The sequence below is a fragment of the Vavraia culicis genome, assembly GCF_000192795.1.
Source record: "Vavraia culicis subsp. floridensis unplaced genomic scaffold supercont1.36, whole genome shotgun sequence".
NCBI lineage: Eukaryota > Fungi > Microsporidia > Pleistophoridae > Vavraia > Vavraia culicis.
This window is the reverse complement of record NW_007360639.1, coordinates 15,731-43,243: the sequence shown is the minus strand read 5'-3', so window position 1 is coordinate 43,243 and position 27,513 is coordinate 15,731. Positions and strand designations below refer to the sequence as shown.

Here is a 27,513-nt window from a genome sequence, read left to right as displayed (position 1 = left end):
GAATCGCAGTACGCGTACCGTACTAACATTCATGCATTTGCATGATATTAAGAAGTACATATGAATGCAATTTTCACCTCTGTCTTTATCAATCAGTGATATCGTAAGGAATTATTACAGAAACATCATTTCTGTCAAATATAAATTTTTAGCATTTACCAAAAATGTACAGGAGAGAGTACAACAAGAAGTGAAAGCAAATTTGAAAAAATACGTTTGCTGCGTACAATTTGACGTGTTACGTTTTATAAACAGAAATGGCATGGCTAGTAAAACATGAAGATAGTAACCAGGTAAAAGGTACAGTGCTTATCATCAGCTGATATAGGTGAAACGAGATTGTTCAGCTGTGGAAAGGCAATAAATCAATATTTTAATACAAAGTAAAAATAATGTAGATGGTTACCGCAACACATTTGTTGATTAATAAATCTAAGGAACTACTGTTATTATCGCGACGAAGATCGAACACACCGGTAGAAATATTAACCATGATTTTATCAATAATATACAAGAATCTTCTGCATAATACTAATAATAATAGTACAAGTCTTTATGATTCGAATCATAACAGGTTGTATTGAACTTTTATTGCACCGTTTGCTAATTCCTTCTTGGGAACGATAAATGGTGTCAGCGTATCACAACATGGCTGACAAGTGTTGAATTTGCAAGTAGTACTGTGGTTATATATCACACACAGAATAAAGAATATCAAGACAGAAACACAGCTTCAATTATTATGCTAAAGATAGGTCCGTAGATGCTGGTCCTAAAAAGTGCACTTGGTAAGAAACATCGAGATATGAACACAGACGAATAGGTGCGACTCCGACCAAAGGGGCAAAATAACTAATAATTATGGTAAAACATCTCACATTCGAGACAGATCGATGTGTCTCTTTGTAAAAAGCGCTGAGGCTGTTTTATGAGACAGGCACTCACGTGTAGAACATGCAAATTCGTTTTAAACCTTGCTATCCACTGCGCACAGGAAGAGAGCGAGGATCAGTACCGATTTTTTTATCATCAGTTCCTGATTGTAACACCTCCAATTCGTAAATGTCGATAAAGATAGGTAGGGACATAATTCAACGTATCATTGCGTTCTTTTGCAAGATGAGTGCGATTGTCGAAAATGGGTCGATCGCAGGGGAGAGAGATATCGACGATAACGAGCTGTTTGTGCACAGCGTTTTCTCCCTGTGCTTGTTGACTCTACCCGTACATCAAAATTACTGCAATTTCAAACATTCCAACTTCGCCAGCAGCTGGTAAAAAACTGGTTATTCAAAAGAACAAACATGTACAGAACGATCAGTGTTTTCAGGTTAGGGTGGTGCTTCAGATCTATGAGACAGGCTTTGTGGGTTATTTGTGCGTATTCTCATTAACCCGAATGACTGATTATCAAGAAATCTCAGATTTTCACGATTGTGAAGCAGATTGCTAAAAAAATTCTCTGATGTAAAATGCACATCAATGAGGGAAAAATATCAGAACATACAGGTTATCAACCATTTCAAATTCTGTTTATTCAACAAAGAAACATTCAAATACAATATTCTAAGGTACAGCAGGATCGGACATCAAGAGCCTAGGTCACAAAAATGTTCATTCATGTATTCACGAAATAAATCAGAACATTGGTATTGAATGAGTAAATATTCAGACAGTATGTCTCCATCAACTATTTTTAATCAGACAAAGACTTGAGTGACTCAATCATCGATCCGATTTCGTGCATCAGCGATCTCTCGTTGTCGATTGCAGGCTATCAAAACTGTGGAACGATAAACGGGTAGTGTTGATGCTACAGCACAGCAAATGTTTGGCACTGGTTGCACCAGGGTTGTAAGAGAACATTAATTCATTGAGCGTTGCTAAGTCAGAAAAATTCTTTCCACAACTTCAAGATACGATACAGCTTCTGCGCAAACTCGAAATATTTTTTCATATTTTGGTTGTGGACACGTTTATGTCAGAGTACAGTAGCACTATGGCATTTCAAGCTATTTTATTTTTATTGCTTAACACCAGACTCATTATACCAATCAGCCATATATGCAATTTCTGACACTTCTACATTGATATACCATATTAGGATTATCTCATGCAGTATGACTGGAAGGAGTGATTTAGACTGTCCTGCTCACACAAAATTAACTGCCAGGACGTGTCTTTTACACAGACTATCTACATCTGATCGCTTTGTTCAAACACCACCATCTTGTGCTGATCACAATATGCTACTTGGAAACAACATGTACAGCGACTTGATATGCACGATACATACGAATACAACAACTATCCTTTCTAATCAGCCGTTCTTTTTTTTCCGATCAATATTGGCATAATTAATTCTTTCACAGTCTTTCAATCCAGTCACAGGTCTGTGCTTACCATAATTATGATAGCTTTGGGTTCGGGTTGGTACATGTTTATCTCAACTGTAGAGGTAAAACTGTAGCTAGAGAATTCCTGAAATCTCATCATTTACCGTCCTGTGATTGTGTATCTATATTCTCTATGAACACTATCGCTGTCTGCAGTGATACATTTTATTTTTTGAGCCTGTTCACCATTATCATGCTTTGTCGTTTTGTGATCTGAAGGCCTCGAAGATTAACACAAAAATGTTGCATAGAGAAATTCGAATCATGTACTGTCGTAAATGAGAATGAATCTCGTCACTCAGCCACCAATCCTCATGTTGGTTTGCAACACTAGCACTTCCATAATTACCCCTGGACTTAGGATGTTGCTCTGCATTGTATTGTTTTCTTAGCTTTATTTAGCTCCAGCCTCATCTCTCAATATATTGGTACATCTTTTTCTTCTTTTGCTGATGACATATCAATTTGAGAGAAAACAGCAGTGCTGTAAAATTGCTACAAAATCACACAAATATTTGCATAATAAATACTAATAAAATTGATCACACTATAATACCACATTTAACATTTTTATATTGCTGTCATTTACAATTTTTCCAATTGCCTGTCAAAAAGATGCAACATTGTCATCAAAACTACTATGATTAGCGCTCATTCCCAGTCAACAACCATATGTAAATATGTTATTACGACAGAATATTTTTAATTAAATGCCGGTTTAGTAACAATTATGTCATGGCTCTACAACACGTGATACCGATTGTGAAATGGCAACAAAATATCAAGTCATGATTATTATGAGAATACTAGCACATTTTTGTAGCTATAATATTGCATAAAAATAACATAGAGAAGACGAGTACTGATTATTACAACCGGTTTGTTAAACAACTAGTAAAAAATACTTTCAAACAGTGCTTTGAATAGTTACAACGTTCGAAAGACAAATGCAGGTGACATTTTACGTAACAATAGTTGATCAACATTGATGACATTTATGTTCAATTTTTGTTCGAATTGATTTGATGATAAGAAATTTATTTGGAGTAGAAATGATGACAGGAAAAGAAATGCAGTGATACTAGCATACACAATATAACTGGTGTACATGCATTGTAATAAACATGAATATGATAATGCATTGATAATTGCATATTGTAATGTAGCTTTCAGCTTTTCGTGAGGTAGAACAACACAATCACAATATGAGTTTTCTGATCAAAAGCAAAACATGTGTTTAACAGCAATGTACTCATCACTTAACAATACTTTTATTCTTCATTATCATACTCATGCATCATTTCGAAGTTCACACAATTAACAACAGTGTGTTAACCAGGAATACTTCGTTCATGCAAACAACTAGTTTACTATTTTCTGTAATAGATTGTTGAGAAAAACAGGCCTATTTTGTGTGATCGATGCCATAAACAAGAAAAGAACACACTAAACTTATAGAGAATGTGTGCAGCATCATTGTTAATATCAAAAAAATCATAATTTAGTGCTGGCATTCTCCTCTAATCACATGACTGTTCACATGTGAGATGAACAAAAAGTACGTACCGATAAGAATGGATTAAATCACTATTTTTGCAAATTTAAAACTATAAAAGGAAAGAATTCTGTGGAACTCATGATTTTTTCTAGCAACATATTGTTGACTCGTCAATTGTTATGTACCAACACAGATAGTAAGGAAAACAGTATCAGCTCAGGATGTGTGTACCCAGACGAAGAATATATGGATAATCCGGGGTACGTGCAAGATGAGTCAGAGCAAGAATCGGATGACATGCATGCTCTCATTGCAGAATACTTCAAGATTCTAAATGACAGAATACTCCGTGAGAATGCAAAAATGGGTGTATACAAGAACTTACAAATCTTCTATCACGAGCTTCCAGAGACCGTATAATTTGTCTACGAGACTATGAGTTTTGGTTTGTATTTTTCTGTTAAGCAAGAGGACAGCACAGAGCCACCGGGAGGATTGAATGTTTCTATTGACGAGACGAGCATTGAGATGGTGAAATGTATTTTTGCAAAATACTGTATTATGTTCTTGAAACTTGTTGTTCGTAGGTTGTTGGAAGATTTATCTGATCTCAGAGATATGATACAGTAATTTGATTTCATTACCGATTTATATCTCCATAACTTGACGCATGAATATACAGATCGGATCTATGAACCGCATAGAACAGTGCAAGATTTTATAAATATTGAAAAAACTCCAAAATTACGAACACTAAAAGTGAAGCATATGTTTGTAACAGATAAGTTCTTAGAGAAAATAAGTAACACAGCACTGGAAAATCTGAGTTTTACCGAATGTACTTTTCTCATTTCAGAAGGTACTGAGAAACAGCCGAAAAAAATTAAGTTAGCATTTGGAGAATCATATAAAACAGTCTGCTTCGACATGTGCAGTATATATATTGAAGACATAAAATCACAAACCATATGTCAATCGCACTATGCAACAATTATCATTGAACTGAGTAACTGTATAAATCTACGTACTCTGACAGTAAATTCGGGTCGATATGTGAATGTTGTGCTTAGGAACAAAAAATAATCGATCCACGACAGGCATCATTGCATGGGTTAAGAAAAAAACCGCTGTTCGTGTCTTCTCGGTGTTCTAGGGTTAGATTAGAGTATTTATCAATTGAAATATTGGACGTAAGGCTCGCAGTCAAATTTTTGAAGACAATCAACAAAAAGAGACTTAAACATTTGATGTTAACTTGTTCCACTTGTGAACATTATTTTGATGCTGTTGACATTCTTGGTATAGACTTTGTTGCCCTTGAAGTTTTAGTGATTGATGCTAGCGATTGTGAATTTGAGCTGAAGAATAATCGCATCAGTATAGTAAATATGAAAATGTTAAAATTACTGAAAATTAAGTGTTGGCGTGCAAATAGAGCACTCATTCAAATGAAAAATGAACAGCAAGCGTTAAAACATCTGGAAACGGAGCTATACAATGGTATATTTGTTAGTCATAAACTTTTGTTGCAACAATGTGGTTTAGAAAATTCATTGAAGGATCTCTTCATCAGTTCTTATCTGCCTCTGCCACTTAAGGAACTGGTAACGCTGATAAATCGTTATAAGCAAGTAGATGCTTTTTTGTTGGTCAATTGCATGCACACATCAACCATTATTGTGGCTGTGAATATAACTATTGTCTTTACTTACATCAAGTTCGCTGTGCTAGTAGATAATGGCTAATTAACTGTTTGTTCTTTTTTCACATAACAAAGACAGCCAAAAGCTGATTAAACAGCTCGAAAAAATGTAAAATTTTTTTCACATCTTTGCATGGATAAGGAGTCAAAAATTGTCATAAAATTTATTCTTTCCAAGATGTTCTCAGCTATTTCTTACAAACAACATTTAAAGAACACGAGTACAGAGCTAAAATTGATTCATTAACGCACATTGAAAGATCTAAAATAAGTGAGAAACAATAATACGAGATGTCAAGGGAAAAACATATTATTTAATGAGTGACCAATCTTTCTTCCGTTCATAAACCTAAATAGCGCAGCTAGTTTATGATACTAACATTCTCTAAACGTGTTTCTTGTAAGCTGTCACTCATAAAACATTCACAAAATTTTTTGCATACTTATGTTATATCAACCCTGGCACATACCTCAAGAGCTACTACCATCCCTGCAACTGTCACATCATCTATATGGCAAGTTTCTTTTCTGACTTTGTCTCAACACAAAACAAACCTACCAAAATCACAGTTGGCTAAATTGATAAGTATGGCGGTGCGCAAGACGGTGTTAATCATATGTTTATACGATATGCTCTATTTATACGTGTAAGCATACCAATAAAACTACACTTTAGATATCAATAAGTGTTGTTGAATGGAAGATAAGATTTTATACTCCCATATTTAGACTGTTTTCTTACTCTGCATAATTCTGGTGGTGAATGAAAATTGTAGAGGAGAATACTATTGTACATAACATGCGGTGGAGCATGTAAACATTGAAATAAATTCATTTTATTGCTGTTCTGTTTTTATTGTTGCTGATTGACTTGTCTTAGACCGTTGTTTTTCGTTCTCATTTTTTATACTTTTTCTAAAATTTAGGGAATGTGAAACGCATTTGACAGTCGTTTCTGATGGATGCACGACAGTAACATTGTTTACTCACATACCAGACACGACAATCAAATAACATCTAGGTATGGCGTAACGTGTAAACATTCTCTGTGAACGCACTCCATATAAACATGTGGAGAGCAACCAAGCAATAGACAATACTTCCGTTTGCAACGTTTCAACAGAAACATCAGAACTTATATGGACCGTGATAGTATCGCCATGTCTCATGTAGGGCAATCGATACACGTGGAACGCAAGGAATTATTCCATAATTTCCTAGTTAAATTTATTGAACGTATTTCCACACATGGATGCATAGCGTTGTGTGGTTCCGGTTCGTTTTGACTGTTGGTACGAATTTGTTCGACCTTGGCAGAACGGATTGACAATAGATGCGCGTTCATAAAAATATTCTATGTTTACGTGAAACAGATTGGGTACATTGCTAATTTTGTGAAGAATGAAAATGCCGCTCTAGCGGTCTTTCCGTGTGGCATCTTTTCATCTTGTGATGCAGTACGATGCCATATGCTAGCAATTTCTCGCCAATTTACACTAAACGGCAATAAAAATCTTTTCATCGTGTCTCTATAGCTAACAGTGGTATTTTCTTTCCTTTTCTTTTGACACATTTTCCAAGTACGATAGGTGAACGATCGACATGACAGACATCGTATCTGCGATGTTATTGGGTGAATAAAATAGCTATGTAATCATACATCAACTCTGTGACACGTAATTAATATGACATGTCTACAACTCAGCGGCCCTATGGCTCCCATTTCTTAGAATAGTTATTGTGTATAAGAGCTACATCATCAATTCATTTTCTCATGCACATAGGATATAGATGCAAAGTACCGCTGCAAGTAAACTAGAAATGCAGTTGAACAATTTTTAGTTTTTGTCACAGATCAAAAGACTCGTCAAGTACAGATAATTATTGATTTGATACCATTTTTAAAATACGAATTATGACATTTCCATAAAGGTTCATATACCATTTTATACAGAAATAATGATGACATGAACGTATAAATAAAGAATTTTGTCGACACATAACCATGTTTTCATGTCTTGTTATGTTTTTGTACTGTTCAGCTGAAGAGGTGTACTTAGGATTTACCGACACCGAAAAGAGCTTAACTGATATTCTCAAGTTTCCTTCGTCGTGCGAGGGTAGGTTCAGTGATTTTTACGATACAATCAAGGATGTTGATGAGAAGACGTTAGAAATAATTCGTGACTATAAGATAGAAAAGATCACGAGAAAAGAGGCTGAAGAGCGTTTTCTAAAGGTCAATGGACCATGTGATCAGCAGGAGCACAAGGATGGTCATGTGGCAACGAAGAAGAAAAAGGATGAGTCAGGAGAGGAGAGCGAGGACGTATTTATGATTACATTGTTTGTTCAAAAATCGTTGTATCTAAAGGTGGTCAGCATCTCCATATTTAATGAATTGCCACCGTTTACTACTACCGAGATGCACCATATGGTGAAATATTTATATTTTTTTCTCGACAACAAACGACAGATGCAATATGCAGTGCTATTTTGTATCGGAAACAACGCCATGTCGTATGAAGAGCTACTGGAAATGGATGATAAGGAAGAAAGTCCTAGCGCGAAGGGTTTATCGTCGCTTCATATGCTTTTGCTCGAAGCAAGAGATAATTTCATGTACATCTACAGGGATGGGCATGGTTGTACAGCACAATCGTTGCCTTCCGCAAATCATGGCGAGTTTGATAGCAGGATTCCCCTTGTAATCGATCGTGATCACCCATGCTTGGGAGCATGCGTCGAGGGCATTTTCTTAGACATCGATTTTCTGCTTAAGAACAGGAAGGACATTACGCAACAATATTCTACTTGGAGGAGAGCGTAAACAGGCTTACCTTGGAACTGGACATAAATGGGCTGACAAGTGAGTACCTTGAAAAGTATAAGGATAAGTTTGAAGAAATAATGATGGAAGGTATCTGTAACACATTTTTCGGAAGAGGCAAGTACAGAAAGGTGATTTTTAAATCTAGAAAATCTATGGAATGCCGTTGATTACACGATGATTCCAGCTGATTCTTATGTCATCAGACTTGCAAACATTTATATAAATTTATTTCTGCAAAAATTACCGACAAATGTCAGCGAGCTGTGTGTTTCAAAATCAGCGATTGATTGTCTAGCAGTTGGGGGTGATATTGAGACGATATCACTTAGTAAAGTGAAAATAGAATCTAGGATATACTTTATGGAACAGAATAATGTCAAGCATGTTATCTTGGATGAAGTTGAAGGATTCCTGGATTTGCAAAATGCATCGCAGCTCGAATCGGTACAACTACTTGGAAGGAACAGATATCTACGATTAGGCGGTATAAATAAGTGTAGGAATATAAAGTGTTTGAAACTGAGTTGGAATCTTGACGAAAATGTTTTGGGTCGGATAAAATTAGCAGAATTTGAAAACTTGGAGGTGTTTTCTATTGCAAATTCGGTTGAACGTCGGATTAAATCCGAAGTGACCATGCCCAATTACTTTATGAGACAGCCATCTGGCTTGTTTCCAGACTTTGAACAGGCTTATGGCGGTACTTTGGTAAAGTACGATGACTATGTGCTGAGAAACAAATGGTACACAATACTGAGCACTATGTCGTGCCAGGTGACTATGAAGGATCTAAATATCTCATACGCAAATTTCTATAACCAACCACGTTATGAGATCTTAGCACAATTCTCTAATCTTGAGGCACTAACAGTTCAATTTACAAAAATCGACAAACTGTTTTTTAGCAAACTACCGCTGTCACTGACATATCTTGATATTTCTTTCACATCATATGCGATTTATGGCCTTCGTATGAAGTATTTGCTTAAATTGGATACGTTGATCATGTATTTGCCGTCTAATTCTGGCACTGAACAAGAGAAGAAATACTATTTTGACGTGTTCCAATATATTGACAGAAATAGATTGACATACTTGGATATCGGCAACGCAGATTTTAATTATCTTGCTGGTTATAACATATTTCATAACCTTAAAACTTTGATAATACGCGACTCGGTGTTATGTACTTCTTTTTTTGATAAGTTTGTGTCGCACATTGAGGTTCTATGGTGTGATAAATACGTTAAGCTTGAACAAAGTGATATTCTGTCAATTGCCAAGCTGAAGCATTTAACAACGTTCATCACTGATTTTGAAAGTAAAGAGAACGAACAGCAAATCGGAAATTTGGTAAAGCAACCCGGTTATTTTACAAGGTTGATTCGTATAGGAAGAGATGCCAAAACCATGTTGCGCTACATGCCAAAATATCAAGACCACGGTCATTTACCGTTCACGCCAACGGCGATGAACTCGTTTTGAAGGATGCCAGCAGAACTATAAACAGTGTATCGTCCGCAATACAAATTTATATAACTCGCTCTAATCTCCTCATATAAGGAATAATAAAAACACGATGAATCTTCTCACTGACAACACTGCAAGCAGTCTCACATATTTTCTAACCGTATACATACAGCCCAGCACTACCTACCATTAAATATCGATACCCCCTTTTTAGCCACAAATCACATCTTTTCATGATCATTCTGTCCGTATAACTCATCCAATATTAAATTTTCATTTGTGCATGTTTCTATGCGTTCATTAAAGTACTTCTCCAATCCTTGCACCTTTTCAATCACGCCCTTGTCGTGTTTGTTTTCAAGCTTATTTTTTATTGTTTCGAGTGTGTAGTGCACATATAGAGATGTTGCTTCATATATAAGCGCTTCCTCTAGGTTTGCAGGCCTTTTCCTGTTTGCAAGCTCGGTTTTTAACCTGTCCAGCAGTTCGTAAATTTCTTCGTTCATCTACGGAGGAGGGCGTGAAAATGAACAAATATTTGCAAACATGCCAAATTGTATTTTACTGTGGTTTCAGGTCAAATACATCGAATTTTTTATTTTTTTAGGACAAAAGTGAAGTATTATCCCATATCATGGATGTGCGCCCATGTATCATTGGTTGAATTTGGCATTGATCCAGCATGCTACCCCGCGTATATCTTACCAGCAAGAATTTATGTTGTGAATAATTTGTACAAATTTAATACTTGTTGTGCACTCTGTCACATGCAGCCATTACGTTTTTTTATGTAAACGCAATTAAAAATTGTTCATAACGACAGATTCGCTTGATAAAAAGTGTTTAAAACTTTTCTTGCACCCGTTCGTCTATAAAGGGATGAGAGGATGTGAAAGAGTGTACCTTCATTATTGTATGACTTGTACTAAAGCTTGTATTAAATGAACCCTGGTACCTGGTGAGTTGATAAAGCGTGGTATTGTCCTTATCTTTGACATTATACCAATTTTATATTGATTAAAACAAAACCGCAGTCTTCTTTTTATACCATGTATTATTTTTCAAAACATATGGTGGTAATTATACATGCATAATTACAAAAATTAAGTCATCTTGGTACAACAATTGTCATTACAACCCTATTTCTCTCGCTCATTGGTCAGGACATCCTCACACAGTTTTTACCCTGAAATATGGCACCATCAAAATGATAAAAGTAAGAGCCCGTCACCAAAGCACGAATCACAATGCATTTTGTATGTTAATGTACGAATTGGTGCTTATTTGCTTGTGTTAACACCCTCGCTAAAACACTGTAAGAATTGTTTTGACTGTCAATGCGGGTTCCTCATTTGAGATGCGATATTCTTTGCTATTTCATATTAATACTTGTATTTTACTATTTTACAACTATGCATCACATAATTGTAAAATATTTTATACAATCGTTCTATATCACTATTTTTTATGCAACGCAAAACCACAAAGCTTTTAATTTAACACAGTGCTTGATCAGATAAATCAAACAAAGCTGCAATTTGACTCCCTTCGCATGCTAGTATAACATAAAATATTCTGTGTACGCATCATTCACTGTCTTCATCTCTGCACGCAGACATTAAGTATCACAGCTCCCATATCATAACGCACGCCTACATATTCTGCTGTATATGCCAATTTTTCTCTTTCTGCACATTAACATCACATGTTCTTCCTTCACATCAATCCGTGTGTTTTGTCTGTATTAAATCGATTTGTTCATTTTTTTATTTTTTGTCACTTTTCTAGAATCTCTAAAAATATAAATAAAAAAAATTTATGCGCCCTCATGTCTTCGCAAAATACAAGCAAAGAAACAAGCAAAGCAATTGGTATCGATCTTGGTACGACGTACAGCTGTGTGTGTGCGTACAGGAACGGTGAACTAGAGGTAATATCAAACGAGGAGGGAGCAAGGATCACTCCATCTATTGTGGCATTTGATGATGAAGGAAATATTGTCATAGGAACTGCCGCCGAGCACAGGCTTACTTCCAACCCGGACAAGGTTGTGTACGATGTGAAGAGGCTGATTGGGCGAGGATATGACTCGCCGGTTTTGGAATCGAGTATCAAGAAGTGGCCATTCCGTGTAGTGCGCTGGGACAACGATAGAAACAGCACAACTGATAGGCCGGCAAAGAGTGATGCTGTGGACAACATTAGAATAGAAATAATGAAGGGTGGCAAGGTTATGCATTACGATCCTATGGAAATATCGGGGTATGTGCTCGGTTTCTTGAAAAGGGCTGCCGAGGCGGTACTCAATTCAGGTGTGACCACCGCGGTCATCACGGTACCTGCGCATTTCAATGACAATCAGAAGGAGAAGACGAAGATGGCAGCTGAGATTGCAGGGTTCAAGAATGTGCGTCTGCTCAACGAGCCTACTGCTGCAGCGCTTTCATATGCGTATGACAAGATGAGAAGGAAGGAGGCCAATAAAGAAGAAACCGTGTTAGTATTTGATTTAGGTGGTGGTACGTTCGATGTGAGCATTCTCAAATTTGAACCGCCGTCTGAGAGCGGAGCGATTGCCGAGGTGCTCAACACCGAGGGTGACACGTTCCTTGGAGGTGTTGACTTCGATAACGTGCTGTTTGAGCACTGCCTGGCATTGTTCTTGAAGCAGAATCCAAGCGTTAAGAAGGAGGAGATCAAGGACAGAGCGAAGAGGAGATTGAGGATGGCATGCGAAAAGGCGAAGAGGAACCTGTCAGCAATGAATTCCACAACGATTGAGATTGAGTGTCTGCACAGCGATCTGGGACTTTGCACTTCCATCACACGTGCACTCTTCAACAGTCTGTGTATGAAGTATTTCAGACGGTGCATGGACCGCGTGAAGGGGTGTCTGCTCGGTCTGGCGAAGGTCAAGCCTGATTACACTTCTGAGGGCTTCTTGACAGCTGCGTCTGCTGCCAATACCTCAGCGATTAATGATGCAATTGCGCAGGTTGATCGTGTGATTGTGGTTGGCGGTAGCAGCAGAATCGTGAAGATCAGAGAAATGCTTGCAGAAATATTTGGTGAGCACAAACTTGATTTTAGCGTTCATCCAGATGAGGCAATTGCACGTGGTGCGGCGTACCAGGCTGCACTCATATCGGGTGGTACATCTCTTGATGTAGAGTGCCCGCTACTTCTGTTGGACACGGTTCCGCTTAACATCTCGATTGAGACTCTTGGTGGAGTTGCGACCAACATTATCAAGAAGAATACGGTGATACCAACTGCCAAGACTGAGGTGTTCAGTACGGCTTCGGATAATCAGACAAGCGTGACAATCAATATTTACGAAGGACTTGGCGAGATGGTCGAGCACAACAACCTTATTGGCAGTTTCAATCTGTGTGGTATCACGCCTGCACGGCGCGGTATGCCACAGATTGAAGTAACGTGTGATGTGGACAACAACGGAATATTGGTGGTTACCGCACGTGAAAAGGGCAGTAACAAGAGTGAGAAGCTGACGGTGAGCAATTCGAATAGGAAGACCACACCTGAGCAGCTTGAAGAGATGCACAAGAAGCACAAAGAGTTTGAGGAGGCGGATCGCAAGAAGAAAGAGAATGTAAGTGCCAAGATTGAGTATGAGGCTATGTTGTACCAACTGAATGAGAAGGTGGCAGAGGTGCCTGATCAGAACGTGAAGAGCAGTCTTGAGACATCGTTGAAGCAGCATCAAGAGTGGCTTGATGCGCATCCTAATGCTGACAAGGACGAGTATGTGACCAAGAAGGATGAATTGATGGGTCTTTTGCAGCAGGTTGCCGGTAGTGCACAAGGTGCTGCTCCTGGTGGTTTTGATGCCAGCAATTTTGGTGGTGCGCCACCACATAGTACGACTGAGCCTAAGGTTGATGAGGTTGATTAAAGTACTTTTAGTTATTAAGGGCATGTTTTGCTTGAATTATCGGTTGATATGAGCCATTTGGTAGTGTTTTATTTTTTGGTGTGCCGAGCCGGTGTTTGGGCAGGATTGTTTGTTTTGGTATTTTACGCCTTGGTGTGTAGGGCTGCGATAAATAAGTTTTGGGCCTAGTTTGCTATGATGTATGTGCCAGGGCTGTGATTGCTCAGTGTGAGCCAAATGCTGCGGTCATCTCGTATTTAACATGGAGGATGCCGGAGAGGCATTGCAAAGTCACTTCGGTGTGCCAGACACTGATAGGGAGAGTAAGTCTGGTATGCTTCGGCATCGCACACTGACCTGCTCATCCACATGCTATCAACGATATTTTGCAACGATGTACTTTTGCCCCTGGGATGTCGTGCAAGTCATGGCTTGCATGTTAAGCTCACTGTTACGATTGCAGCATACCTTTCTGCTGTGGTAGAAGTGATGCGAAAGTGTTGTGCGAGCAAACGCATTAATTTACTCAAGGACCTGAGCCCAGTTCCAGTAAATCTGATAGGCATGTTGAATGACATGGCATGAGAAGATAAGTAAACTACTTCTAGCAAACAAGTCCTGATTATCATTTACTTTATCTAAAATCTCGCTGCCGCCGCCATAGCTGCGCTTCTTGCTGCGGCCCGATCCGCCACTGCTTCTTCAGCCGGTGTAAGAGCCAATCCTGCTCCTAAAAAAGGATAACCTACGCCAGTAACATTGCCCAAACCCATATCATCACCCAGTAACGCACCATAAGCGCCTAGCAATAGTGTAAAGAATGTTATTATCGCTTGAAACATGATTAGTACACGGAAATGATACGTATTTATATTTTACATGGGAAAAGTTCTGATGAATGATCGGTTTCCGAATGTTAAACTGCAAAGATAGCTAAAGCTTTGCGTTTTGCACTATGAAACACGTATCATACCGTTGTATTAACTTTGTAAAACACAAACGTATTACATTACCTTATGTTGTGCCACAGGCACACCATACTCTCATAACCGTTTCATCAGTGATGCGGTAGGATCAAGAACAAAACCTCATTAAACATAATCGCATCGTGCAAGCAAACACCAATCCATCCACTTTTTAGCGTGTGCATCACCTACAGCGCCCTAGTAGTAGAATATTTCAATATTGCCGCGTCTTGGCGGCCAAAACGCACATAACAAGAGTACGGGGGCTTCAATCCTTTTTGAGAGAATAAATTGCTTGTTTGCTGGTCAATCCTCAGCTGATGATCGTATATTCGCAGTATGAAGTGATAATTGAACAAATTTTGGAAACATCCTTGAACAGCATGTTTTCATCTACATGACTCTTAGGCAGGGATGTGCGACTGGTACTTTGTTTACCGTAAATCGCTTTTGCCGTGCCCTGCTGTTGTTATTATCAGACATTGTACGTGCTGCAGAATTACTTGTAATAACGTAAATCGGTGCTCATTCTTTTGTAAAGGCCATGAAAGAGGAATTTTCTTCTTTTAAATTGCACATTTATCTTTTTTTTCGTTCTTTTTCGTAAATGATTGATGTTAGTGAGAGAATACAAAGGCTGCATTATTCCCATCAAAGATGGCGGTCAATCGTGTACAAGTTAAGCATTTTTAGAATGCTAGTCTAATTTATACAAAAATAAATTATTTACTCTTTATTTTCTTCTATCTTCCCATTTCGCTCTCTCAAAGGACAGGAATAAAAAATAATGTGACAGTGATACAGGATCAGATCAATTACCGGATTATCAGCATCATTTCTGGTTCTTCCTCAGAACGTGCACCGTGTTACATTTGTGATTATGATACGTTACTGTCACGTCTAAGATTCAAGCCTGGCCAAAAAACACTTCAATGCTCGGTACCTTTGCATCTCAGCATCTAATATTCGTGTTAACCGTGCCACATACTTACCGGTCGTGGAAGTCATTTTCTTGGAAATGATTTTGTGGCGCGATATGGCATTTATGTGTCTGAGTATGCATGTTTAGTACGGGTGATGGACCGAATACAAAACGAATTGTAGTGAATCTTGGTGTGCAATGTTCAAACTTTGAGGTGTTAGTACCGGTGTTACGTGCAGAATCACTTGATAGATAATTTTACGGCCTTGGGCACAGTTCAAATTTTGTGTGGTGTTACGGTTTGACATTCTGTCAATGATTGGGATACTTTGTTTTCATCTTTCCTGAAACAGGCAGTAAATCGATTCGGGTGTATTTTTTGATGCGAGGTTTCCTCACAAAACAGGTAATGAATCTGTGCGGGTGTGTTTTTCGATAATCGGTACTTTACAGGTCTGTGCACCGTATCGATGCTAATTTGTCATTGTAGGACGTTGTAGCAGGCGAATTGTTTATTCGTTACCGAAGTATGGAGTATTTCGAGTGGTTGCAGACCAAAGCTACGGACCAATGCACACATAACAAGCAGCTAATCACCAACATAAAAACGGTTTTTTAATTCATCGTGGGTCGTACGGTCGTTACATTTTAAAACCGCACCGGTCACATCGTCAAAAAAAAATATAAAAGAAAAAACCGACCAGGCCTATTAATGACACACAAAAAGATAAGTTCACAGGTAATACGCGATGAATCGAGTGATACGTCAGAAAAAGATGTGATGAGCGTGTCACAACGCGTACGTGACGATGATTCAAGTACGGAGTCAGCGGTGAGCATATCGCTGAATAGCGAGGAACAAAACCGTAAAGAGCCGGAGAAAGACATTGAAGTACGCCGCATACCGCCTGAAAAGGACTTGCGATCGTGTCGGCTGGTGGCAAACGCGAACAGGCCGCACGAGTCGCCGCCCATAATATGTGCAGATGTGCAGCGCAATTCGATGTGGGAGGCTGTTTACGTGCCTGTTGACTGTGAAGAAGCGAACAATGCAAAAAAGTCACCACCAATTCTGCAGAAGAAGCCGAAGAGGATCGGCACTACGGTACTTGAAAAGATTAGTGTTGTGCCGCAGATCGTGCCGGCAAAGGACACAATCTGCAACATATGTTTCGAGAAGATTACTGGCAAGATCTACAATCTCAAATGCAAGCATGTTTTCCATATGGATTGCATTTTTAGGTGGATCTATACGTGCAATTTGTGCCCGCTGTGCAAGTGTCCCATCCTTCTGGGCATTTATAACGGACGTAAATAAAAGCATTTGTTTAGAAATTGCTCTTTGGGTGAGATGCGTTTGTAACGGCTCGATACGTTGTATAGCACAGCGGTGAAACGTTGTAGGATACGTTAACATGATACGGTCTCTTAGGCACGCTTTAGTTGTTTTACTGTGCGTGTTACACGCTCTACATGGCACCTTGTTGCCGAACAGGAAGGGTACGGACTCTTTCTGCCTGCATAGCGCGATAGATAACCAGCTCAAATTACCAATACTGAGTAAAACACTCAGGCATTTCATAAAAGAAAGAAAATTGGGCAAGAATGGCTGTAAACGTTGAGATACGCCATGAAAACAGTTTTATTGGTGATAGAGAAAAATATTATATCGTATATGTGATGTAGAGAATACTACAGTGATAAACATTAGAATCAAGTTTTTGATATTCCTGCGATCAGTACAAGTAATGCAATATCATGATCTGTTTCATATACCACAAGGAATAAAGAACTGCAACCTGGTATTGTACAGCACCGTACATGTTGTAGAAGATCAATTATATGCTACCAATGGTTTGTGCGTCCAGTTCTTGGTGATTGTTGCACTAGCAAATCCTAAACATGATAATTTACTGCGGTGTAAGCTTCATTTATTCAGCACAGCTCGGTTTATTCACAGTTCTATCATATCAAGTACTTAGAGAATGCCGTGCTCTCGCAAAAATCGTTACAATACGGCAAGGACCGATTAGTACAAACATTTATTTCCAGTACTAAACATATTTGCCAAAAATAAGGTGCTAATAATTGAAACAGCACCGTAAAACAGTGCTATTGCGTCTCTTTATTCCGAAAAGCGGTAAAACGTCTTTTACCACAAATAGAATGTAAGACGAATCAATCGAAGACCGATTTGGAATAGGTTGGTCTTCTAACACAGCACACTAAGTTTGTTCACATTTTGAACTGATGCTCGGTTAAAAATTGTTTTAGACAGTTCCTTAGAGTTACGCCAAAAAATCTCGTTATTAAATATAACGGTGCTCATGTATCCGAATGAAGGGAGTTTAACTTGAAACTGGATGAGAAATATCGAAGAATGCCCGTTTATATTGCGAATTAGCATTTACCACATTTATATCCGTAAGCCTGTAAAAAGACAGTAATAAAAGAAATTAAGAATAATATATCGTTCAGATGGTCCATTTAGTGTGGCTAAAATGAGCGTATAGCCTTGCTCACCAAGATATTTAGGATATATTGCTTTACTAGCGCATTAGCAGCTATCTTTTCTGATACTTTACGCATATACTGAGTTTTGCATAGTATCTTGTACACTCACCGTGTCGTATTCGGTCATGAATCTGAAATAAATTCATTTAAAACGTCATTTTCGGTGGTGTTTATCATCACGATTAGTATTTTAGTTCAAAATGCCGCACATCAAACATAAATTATGGCAAAATGCGGTAAAGACCAAGTAATCCACCGTTATTAAAATGTTTTTCGCAACAAAAATGTGATCAATCCATATGTAATAGAGCGCCCGTGTACGTCACGATTTATAGTTCTGAATAGCGATCGGTAGTGCTATTACGGTAAAAAACAGCTCGTAGTTCAATAAAAAGAGTGAAAATGAGTGTTTGTGCGTAGGTATTGGTGTTGGGAATAGATCTTAAGAAGTATTATTTGTATCGTTTGAATGTCACTGCGCTACGCACCAAATATGAGATGATACAGATGTCATACAAAGACGTAGTCATGCTTGAACTTGAATTGATGAGCAATTGATCGAACATGGAGTGTTTTGCTGGGTTTAGCCTTGTTTTCCATGTTTTATTTTCGATAAATTATTTTTTGTTTGTTGTCGTTCGAGGAGTGATACGGTGAGCAGTGCAATTGCGTTGATACGTTGCTCTGAGCAAGAGCATAGCAATGAGCAGCGTTTGTAATAAAACACAGTTTCTTCCATAATAAGTAAAATGAGTCACAATTACGTTTCTAATTGTGTTTAATTGTTACGGTCTGCACCATAATGAGATGAGAAACGTGATTGTACAGCTGATTTAATGAAATAAACGCTCAATACGGTTCATTTTCTCTATTCTTCATCAGATCATGATCGCATATTGGTTCGATTGGTGAGCATTTAAATTGCATATTGGCTCGTGAGCGGGAAGTGACCAACAGAAGATGCCCGCCTGTTATCTCCATCGCTTCTTTTACCACAAATACGGTGACACTCCTTGATCTGTTTGATAACCAATTTGATTGATTTAAAAGTATTTAAAAAGCTGGGCTTGCCCCTAAATGGAGAAGCGTAGCATCGATGTGGATCAATCCGCTTTGTTCGAGACATCTGGCTCGGAGTACACCGTGGGAACGGTCAACACACACTTCATACCTATGAACAAACACAACTTGGACAAGTACAAGCAGCTGATCACGCCGTTAGGTGGCGAAACGGTTATTGTGTGTGATATTGACAACACGCTGTACCACCCGTCTGCCGGTGTGGAGGAGCTCATAGATGGAAAACTGGTTGATTATTTGGCGACTGTTACGGCGAGCAGGGAGGTTGCGTTGGCACACAAAAACAGATATGACGAGGAGTACGGCCTTACGGTGTACGGTGCACTCGCAGAATTGGATGTTGAGCTTGATTTTTACAATAAGTACATTTCAAGCACTATAAAATACACAGACTATCTCCAACGCGATCTGGTGCTGAAGAGCATGCTTGACCGTCTCAATTGCAGGAAGATATGCCTTACGAACGGTGATGTATCACAGGCAAGGGGCATACTTGCAGCACTCGGGCTCACGGAGTGCTTCGAAGCTGTTGTCACGGTTGATTCGGCTGTTCCGTTCTTCATACACAAACCTACGGAGGAGAGTTATCAGTTTGTGGACGAGCTGTTCGGGATCGAAAATCCGAAGAGTGTGCTGTTCTTTGACGATAACATCAAGAACATTGAACAGGCCCTTGTACATGGATGGTCTGCACATCACGTGCAGGGCGACAGCCACATAAGCGATATTATAGGCAAAGCGGTTGAGATGCTGTACGTCCAGACGGAGGATCTTCTGCAGGATAAGGACAAGGTTGGAGTCAAAGAGAATTAAATAAAATTGAGTGGCGATACGATAAATGATATAAAAATTTTATTCACATATCTAGCGTGTTGTATAAATTTGAGGGGTCTACGCTTCTTCTATACCACTGGTCCCCTCGGCCAATCATGTATCCTATATTGCATACCATGCACCATACGGCAATTTGCTTCATGCATATTTCATAATAACCACGTATTTTTTTCGTACTAAACCACGTACCATCACTTTTTAACATTTAACACATTCCACCTCATCCCACAGTCAAAACGGGCTGGTATAGTCGCCCAACACATTCATCATGTCCACTATAGGCCTACCGACCCGTTTTCATGGCAACTGCCGCACTTCTGTGCCAAGAGCAGTGTAAAAAATACTTGCGCGCTTGTATACTCCACCGTATATGCAGGCCTACTCTCTCCTGCTCTATTTAGCGCCATCGTAATCGTCAACCATGTTTGCATCTCATTTACCAACGGATATGTTGAAAGACATCCGGAACGATGCAAATTTATGTTGCTGTGCTTGTTTGATCACCATCAAGGTGTCTGATAAAAATAATGGACTATTTTAAGCCGTAACAAGGCTTTTTGTCCGATAATCGCTGAAATCAGCGGTCCCACCCACCCCTACCTAAAATTGATAAAATATTTGAACTAAGCACTGCACTGCCAGTTTGTTATGCAATGATGATTGGCAGAACGAATATTTGTATTGCTCATTGGTATGTTGAGATTTTTCTGTAGCAATACTAATATAAGCTGTTAAGTATGTTTGTGGTTAGTTTGGCGTATTTTTTGCGCTTAAATATCTTGAACTGCTGCATTGGGCCCTTGAGGAGAAAGAAAGCCTTTTTTGCCAAGTAAATTACGCATTCCATGCACTTTTTCATGAAAATTTCATGTTCTTCTTTTTGATATAAGTCGGCTGATTTGGTATCATTCGTGTTGAAGGGGTACTGCCCGAGCGCACAAAGCTTTTTAATGTTCATTTGATGTATTTGGGGCGAATGGCAAATTTTTCGCTCAATTCCTGTCAAACCATCCCGTTCAATTCTCTACTCCATAAATATTTTGACAGAAAAAAAGTGCAAATCCATTAATCACGTCGTTCTAAAATGCTATGCTCATTGATAACTCTGTATTTCTGTTCATTCTCCCCATCATAAACTAAGTAGACTGTTCAAGATGTGCTTGTTGCTTATTTTTCACAAACTCACCGATCATTTTCCCTATCTACACATCTCAAATCTATTAATTTAACATCCTCCCTATATCCTCAAAATTCGTCTATAAACAAGTTTTTAAAATGTCCTGTAAAGCGTGTCTCTATTTACAACACTACAAATGGTGATATCTTGCCAATGAACAACGCTAAGACCCGTTCCTCTTCATTGTTATCGTTTTCTAATCTTACTGAGGTATAAACCAGAACAATGATCTGTGCTCCACCATACCATAAATCTACTGTTTTATAAGTTGTTTGCGCTGTTTATCTCTTCAATATCGCAATCAGAGCCTACGTGTTTCTTCGGGTATACTTCAGGCTCTTTGCACAGCTCGCTGTGTCAAAAAAGTACTTTCTTCCTTCAACTCAGATCTAAGGAGCATTTCAGAGAGCAATCATAGGAAACACGCTTCTCAATCTAAACAATAAATGAACTGTTTTAAACAGTAACGATGATGGTACGTAGCGGGTATTTTTGGTGTAAATCACGTATTGATTTGGAACATACCATCCATTCACGCTTTTCCATTTTTATCGCAAGTAAGTAAGGATTCTACCAAAAAGCGTAGTATTCCTTTGGTATCACTTCATTTTCATTGCATTATATTCTCTTCATCCCCATAAAGTACTTACGCTTGTCCTTCTCCAATTCCTTTGCTATGTACTCAACATATTCCGACTGGTAATAATTGCAATACGTGCCACTAAAAAACAGGAAGCAATACCTCAAATTCTTCTCTTTCCTCGTTATACAACAAATTAAATACATGAACCGTTTCCTCTGCTTGTTCATGAGCAGTGCCTCCTTCCTACAGTAGAAATCGTTTTTTATATACTTTTCAGGTGATACAAACTGAGTAACAAAAAGTGTGGCCATAGGCATGCTGCAAGCACAAAACAAGGATGTCTGAAAGAGATATTCTCTTGTGTACTGTGTGGCAACGGGCGTAAGCTGCTTTCTTAATGAAAAGTCGTGAAACAGCGATTCATAGTTGTTTCGGTCGTGATCGAAACGGAAACAAATGCGTAAAATATTGTTGAGATACTCAAGCACGCCTCTCATATACGTTATTTCGTGTGTGTTCGGGCGTAAGAACACGGCAGATACAAACTCTTTGATCACGTGGTCCAGGGCCTTGTAGAAATCGAGCAGCTTGTCCACTATTTTTTCGGTAGTACTGGTGCGCTTCATGTTTTCGCGCTCGTTCTTGTCAGGATCGTACAGTATGTTGTACATTTTCAATTTCTTGTGGACTTTTGCATACGTGGTTGCCAGCCTGTTGCACATGTCGATTACGCCCTGATCCGGCTTGTACCCTCGTTTTTTGAACTTGAATTTGAACGCGAATTTGCGTAAGGTCTGGTAATCATTTGCCATCGTTAGTGCTTCGTCGTGTTGTATTGTTAAATCGAGCGTTTAGAACCTGCGGGATCAATCAGCTGTTAACACACGTTTTTTTATTGGTGCGTATCATCTATGAGGATGAAATAGTTTTTTCTAATTGATTATGGTTTACGGCTCGGATACGGCGTTTTTTACGATGCGTAGTGAGGACGTGTTAATGGCGAATTAGTTGGCGTGGTGTATCTGAACAAAGACACGAATTGGTTGTGGCATAACTCATGAGGTGATCGTTAAAGGAAATTTCTCACGAAAAATTAAAATCTAATACCTGAAAAAAGATTACTTCGTTGCAGAACAAGGATGGGAAGTAATCACGATATAATCCAGGAGGCGATAAATAAACGACTTTTGACGAAATACTGCATCCTTTCAAAACCATACAGTTCCTTGTTCTTACCAAATCCATAATTGATCAAATAAGTTTATTCAACAACTTCCACATTTCATGAGTGCACAGCTAAAATAGTAAACATGTAAACGAACGCATTGCACGTTCACCGCGATAACACCGTAAATACTCCTTTATCAATTCTAAGTCACATTTACTTATTATCTCAGTAATTCTTCACTCCACCACACCACAATATCTTAATAACGATAGCTCTCATACACAATAATTTACATTTTCTTATCAACGGCAATGAATTCCTTCCGTAAAATGGTAAACACCCCGTTAATCTACCAATCATGTCTAAGCGAACACATTATTTTTAGTACCTGAAGAACGATTCTCCTTGCTCATTTATTGCTTGTTATTTAGATCAGATGTAGTGCATGGTAAACAAGCCATAGCACATTTTTTCGTAAACACGTATTTAATCACTGATACTGCACATTTCACTACAGGAGTGTATAGAACGTACAAATAATCAAACATTAAATACCGTAATTGCTTCTTGGTACTATAATTTTTATAGCGCACTACGTACGCTAAGTGGTGTATACGGCGCTGCAGCAATTCCTAGATCTATTGAATATATTCTAATTTACAGCGTATTAAAGTGTTTTACACCATTTTTATTAGCCGTACTTATTTTGTAATTATACTCTTTTTAATTTTAATTTGTCTTCAAGATGATTTATTGGTGCGGATGAAATGATCAAAATAACGGATTGTAATTTAAAAGAATAATTTATTTTTACACAAAATTATTCATAAATTTTGTACTTTTACGTCTTCTTACGAGCCCGTCCACTCAACACGTATTTTGTAATACGAGCCTGTTCATCATTTAGATCTTCTTCTCCTCACAAAAACACTTCAGCACCAAGCCTTTTTCTCCTTATAAAACCATCTAACACGTCAAAAGTGTAAATCATACGCTTAATTGACAAATCCTGGGCCAGTGTTTATCACCGGTTTGCGTGTTGATAAATTAAAATGTCAGGCTGTAATGAAGCACACGAGGAGTATAACCGATTTACGATGCACCAGCCAATCAGCAGGTAATGATGACCGTGCACCAAGCATGTTGCAAAACCTGACACAACCGTTTTGCAACACGTTCCTCGTGAGGTGCAGGCAGAGCAACGGCAAACCAGCATTAATACGTTTCAGCACAACTTGACAGACACGCACGTGAACAGCTGTCAAATACCGATTCATGGAATGACCTATCACACACATTTCGCGTTTTATCGTATCACGGCCAAAAGGGCCAAAAACGGTTCTTGAAACGTTTTTACTTCGCAATTCACGTCTAACCCTTAAATTTCAGAAATTGAGCACTGCTATGAATTTCAAATGGAACACAACATTACCAAAAAAACAGCACAAAAACAAATCTCCCGATTTTGAGGTGGACGGCAGGATATGGCGCATAGTACTGGCGAACTACGATGGTGTGTACGTGTCGCTGGAGTACAGGGGCACATCAATCATACCTGCGCACACGATCACACACTTTACCATTAATGGCGAGAGTTTTGAGCTGAGCTACGAGTACAACCGTTTCGACAATTACTTCGGGAAGTACCTTTTTAGGAACGATGTGGACGTGAATAACAATATGGTGTCTGCGGACAAGACGGGCGAGAAGACTGGCATGTCAACGCACACGGCTATATCGATGCACACTGCAGAGTCATCTGCCATGTTTCAGTCTGCTCATCAGATCGATGATAATATCGAGATTGAGGTGCGTATCAGGCTGATAGGTGATTATAACAGCAAGGGGAGCACGGGGTATGTGGGTATAAGAAATATGGGAGCGACCTGCTACATCAATTCGTTGGTTCAGGTGCTTTACAATATAAATGCATTTTATAACAGGGTAATGAGCATTAGAACGACCGTTGAGCACGATGACGGTATGGCAGGTGAATTGGGCATGGATGGAGGGCTGAGCAACAACGGAATGAAAGAGGGGCTGAGCAACAACGGAATGAAAGAGGGGCTGAGCAACAACGGAATGAAAGAGGGGCTGAGCAACAACGGAATGAAAGAGGGGCTGAGTAACAACGGACTAAGTGAAAATAGCTCGGGAAAGGACAAGCGGAAAATGGAAAAGAAAACAAATAAATACAACTTAAAGGCTCTACAGCAGATGTTCTACAAGCTGCTCACCTACAAGAGCGAGGTGTACCCCGATCTCATGTTCAGGAACCTTTCTCTGCTCGGTCCTCTCGACCAGCACCAGGATTTCCACGAATACTCAAAGAAACTGCTCGACGAGCTCGAATACGAAACGGACGAGAAGTGCTTTAACAGCCTGTTTGACGGCGAAATAACGCAGTACATCCACGCGAAGTGCGGATGTAGGAAGGAGAGCGTTGAGAAGTTTTATGATCTGCAACTGGACGTAAGGCAGAACATAAAGGAGGCGATGGATGCGTATTTTGAAGAGTACGAGCTGTGCGGTGATAATAAGTACCGGTGCGATACGCATGGACTGGTAGACGCAGTGAAGGGACAGGTGATCAGGAAAGTGCCTGACGTTCTGTTCGTACTGATCAAGCGCTTTTCCATGGACTGGGATGCTAACGAGGTGGTGAAGAACAACGGGTACTGCGAGTTCCGGGATGAGCTGGAGATCAATGGTGAGCGGTTGATGCTCAAGGGCGTGGTTGTGCACAGCGGGGTGAGCAGTGATGGCCACTACTACTGCTATGTGCGGTGTGCGCAGGATGATGCCGGGCAGCGCGTATGGCTGAAGTTTAACGATCATATCGTCACCAAGGTGACCGAGAATGAGGTGCTCGAGCACAACAGGGGCGGCAAGCACCCGTATCGTAAGGTTGAACTCCCGTTCAGTGCGTACGGCCTTTTCTATCTGAAAGATGACAGCGTGGAGAAGATGCCGCTTACAGATGAAATTGTGTCAGAGATAAGGGCGAACGAGGCGCGCTCGTACAACTGCAACATCCTGACAAAGGACAACATCAAGGGGCACACCGGGCCAGGCTTCTACAACATTACGTGCGATTACCCGCGTACCCAGCTCTACACCATGAACAGCGTAAATTTTAAGGAAATGAACGTGGAGAAGAAGTACCACTACGTGTTCGAGGTTAGGGACGGCGAGCTGTGCACGAAGGTGAGGTGGAGCGATAACGTGCTCATCTTCAGTTTCTTTACGAACGTAAAGTACGATTTTGTGAATGAGCACCGACTGGTGTTCGTTAAGAAGCTGGATGATGTGGAGAGCGTGGAGTATGACTACAGCAACGCGTTGCGGCTGATTGATATAATCGTAATTGGAAAGGATGAGAAGGTGAGCGATGCGATCGTGCGGTACATGGGGAATGAGAGCCTTGAGGTGTACATCGAGGATGATTTTGGTGCTAAACGCACGCATGCAGGCACAAGGAACGGAACGATTGCCATCGTGTGCACGAGCACGGAGAGAGCGATCGAGCATCTGAGGTACCTTGCAGACAGGCGGTGCATCAATTTTGTGAACCGCAGCAGGTCTTTCACGCTGTTCCTCAAGCGGACGTGCAACTACGCGCAGGTGACCGACATCGTGAAAGAATACCTGATGGATCAGAAGGTAGCGATCGCATACTTCAAGGAGAGCGTGAATGACCTGAGAACCAACCAAGTACCGTTCTACACGGAGGATGGGCGTAGGTTGGTGTACTTTGGCAGGGGATGCCTTGATTACAACCGGATACGCCATATTCACGTGCTCTCCGTGGATGAGTCAATCACCGTGAGCAAATTCAAACACAAGTACAAGCCGGGGTGTGTGTCCGATCTTACGGCGTACTACGTTGTTGAGTGCGTGGTGAACACGCCGATAATACGCGTGCTGAACGACGATGATGTTATGGGCACCACAGGCGGGCTGCTCGTGTTCGAGTGTACACGCTCAAAGTTCTTTAGAGCGTGCCATGCCGTGTACGCCGACTCGAAGTACCAGGTAACAGGGTTTCCGTTCCTGTTTTTCTATGAGAATGAACAAACGTTTGGCGATGTGCGTATCAGGTGCGGGTTCCTTGGCAAGCTCGTGCTCTTTGATGGGGAGTGCTACAAGGAGTTAGACAATGCTGATCGGGTTGAGCTGCAGGATAACGAGATTGTGTTTATTATGCGGGGGTGAGTGTCAGTAAATATGATGTTTTATTTTTGCTTGCGTTATTTCGTACGCTACAGGCACAGCTATTTTCGTTAGAAGTGCTAATTGCTGTTCAATTCAAATGTTTCATCGCACTTCGTACGCTCGATCAAATAAACGTGGAACCAAAGATTGAACGATCTACGACTGCTAAGGGAACGTATTCAAGGATGAAGGAGTGGTTGGTGAATCTTTAATGGTACCGGTTCTGCCATGGCGTAGGGTACACCGTTTTAGTGGTCTTGA

At 39.7% G+C, this 27,513-nt stretch overlaps 10 protein-coding genes across 10 annotated transcripts; 9 read left to right on the top strand and 1 right to left on the bottom strand.

Annotated features, from left to right (window-relative positions):
• Positions 1–4,662: 4,662 nt before the first annotated feature.
• Positions 4,663–4,977, top strand: VCUG_01923 (uncharacterized protein; the record flags this gene model as incomplete). Its single annotated transcript, XM_008076747.1, has 1 exon — positions 4,663–4,977. The coding sequence occupies one exon, from the start codon at positions 4,663–4,665 to the stop codon at positions 4,975–4,977; it is 315 nt and encodes a 104-aa protein (XP_008074938.1).
• Positions 4,978–5,141: 164 nt separating this feature from the next.
• VCUG_01922 (uncharacterized protein) lies at positions 5,142–5,639 on the top strand (the record flags this gene model as incomplete). The annotated part of the gene is made up of 1 exon (XM_008076730.1): positions 5,142–5,639. One exon carries the CDS (start codon positions 5,142–5,144, stop codon positions 5,637–5,639), a length of 498 nt encoding a protein of 165 aa, XP_008074921.1.
• A 1,962-nt stretch (positions 5,640–7,601) lies between these two features.
• On the top strand, positions 7,602–8,426 carry VCUG_01921 (uncharacterized protein; the record flags this gene model as incomplete). Its single annotated transcript, XM_008076746.1, has 1 exon — positions 7,602–8,426. One exon carries the CDS (start codon positions 7,602–7,604, stop codon positions 8,424–8,426), a length of 825 nt encoding a protein of 274 aa, XP_008074937.1.
• A 177-nt stretch (positions 8,427–8,603) lies between these two features.
• VCUG_01920 (uncharacterized protein) lies at positions 8,604–10,063 on the top strand (the record flags this gene model as incomplete). Its single annotated transcript, XM_008076745.1, has 1 exon — positions 8,604–10,063. One exon carries the CDS (start codon positions 8,604–8,606, stop codon positions 9,912–9,914), a length of 1,311 nt encoding a protein of 436 aa, XP_008074936.1. The 3' UTR covers positions 9,915–10,063.
• A 1,664-nt stretch (positions 10,064–11,727) lies between these two features.
• VCUG_01919 (uncharacterized protein) lies at positions 11,728–13,833 on the top strand (the record flags this gene model as incomplete). Its single annotated transcript, XM_008076744.1, has 1 exon — positions 11,728–13,833. The coding sequence occupies one exon, from the start codon at positions 11,728–11,730 to the stop codon at positions 13,813–13,815; it is 2,088 nt and encodes a 695-aa protein (XP_008074935.1). The 3' UTR covers positions 13,816–13,833.
• Positions 13,834–16,354: 2,521 nt separating this feature from the next.
• On the top strand, positions 16,355–17,016 carry VCUG_01918 (uncharacterized protein). The gene has a single exon (XM_008076743.1). It carries the CDS (start codon positions 16,394–16,396, stop codon positions 16,997–16,999), a length of 606 nt encoding a protein of 201 aa, XP_008074934.1. The 5' UTR covers positions 16,355–16,393; the 3' UTR covers positions 17,000–17,016.
• Positions 17,017–17,429: 413 nt separating this feature from the next.
• On the top strand, positions 17,430–17,663 carry VCUG_02849 (uncharacterized protein; the record flags this gene model as incomplete). Its single annotated transcript, XM_008076756.1, has 1 exon — positions 17,430–17,663. One exon carries the CDS (start codon positions 17,430–17,432, stop codon positions 17,661–17,663), a length of 234 nt encoding a protein of 77 aa, XP_008074947.1.
• Positions 17,664–19,272: 1,609 nt separating this feature from the next.
• Positions 19,273–20,113, top strand: VCUG_01917 (pyrimidine 5'-nucleotidase; the record flags this gene model as incomplete). The annotated part of the gene is made up of 1 exon (XM_008076742.1): positions 19,273–20,113. The coding sequence occupies one exon, from the start codon at positions 19,273–19,275 to the stop codon at positions 20,086–20,088; it is 816 nt and encodes a 271-aa protein (XP_008074933.1). The 3' UTR covers positions 20,089–20,113.
• Positions 20,114–21,897: 1,784 nt separating this feature from the next.
• Positions 21,898–22,681, bottom strand: VCUG_01916 (uncharacterized protein; the record flags this gene model as incomplete). Its single annotated transcript, XM_008076741.1, has 1 exon — positions 21,898–22,681. The coding sequence occupies one exon, from the start codon at positions 22,679–22,681 to the stop codon at positions 21,905–21,907; it is 777 nt and encodes a 258-aa protein (XP_008074932.1). The 3' UTR covers positions 21,898–21,904.
• A 1,467-nt stretch (positions 22,682–24,148) lies between these two features.
• Positions 24,149–27,382, top strand: VCUG_01915 (uncharacterized protein). Its single transcript, XM_008076740.1, has one exon. It carries the CDS (start codon positions 24,442–24,444, stop codon positions 27,250–27,252), a length of 2,811 nt encoding a protein of 936 aa, XP_008074931.1. The 5' UTR covers positions 24,149–24,441; the 3' UTR covers positions 27,253–27,382.
• The last annotated feature ends 131 nt before the right edge of the window (positions 27,383–27,513 follow it).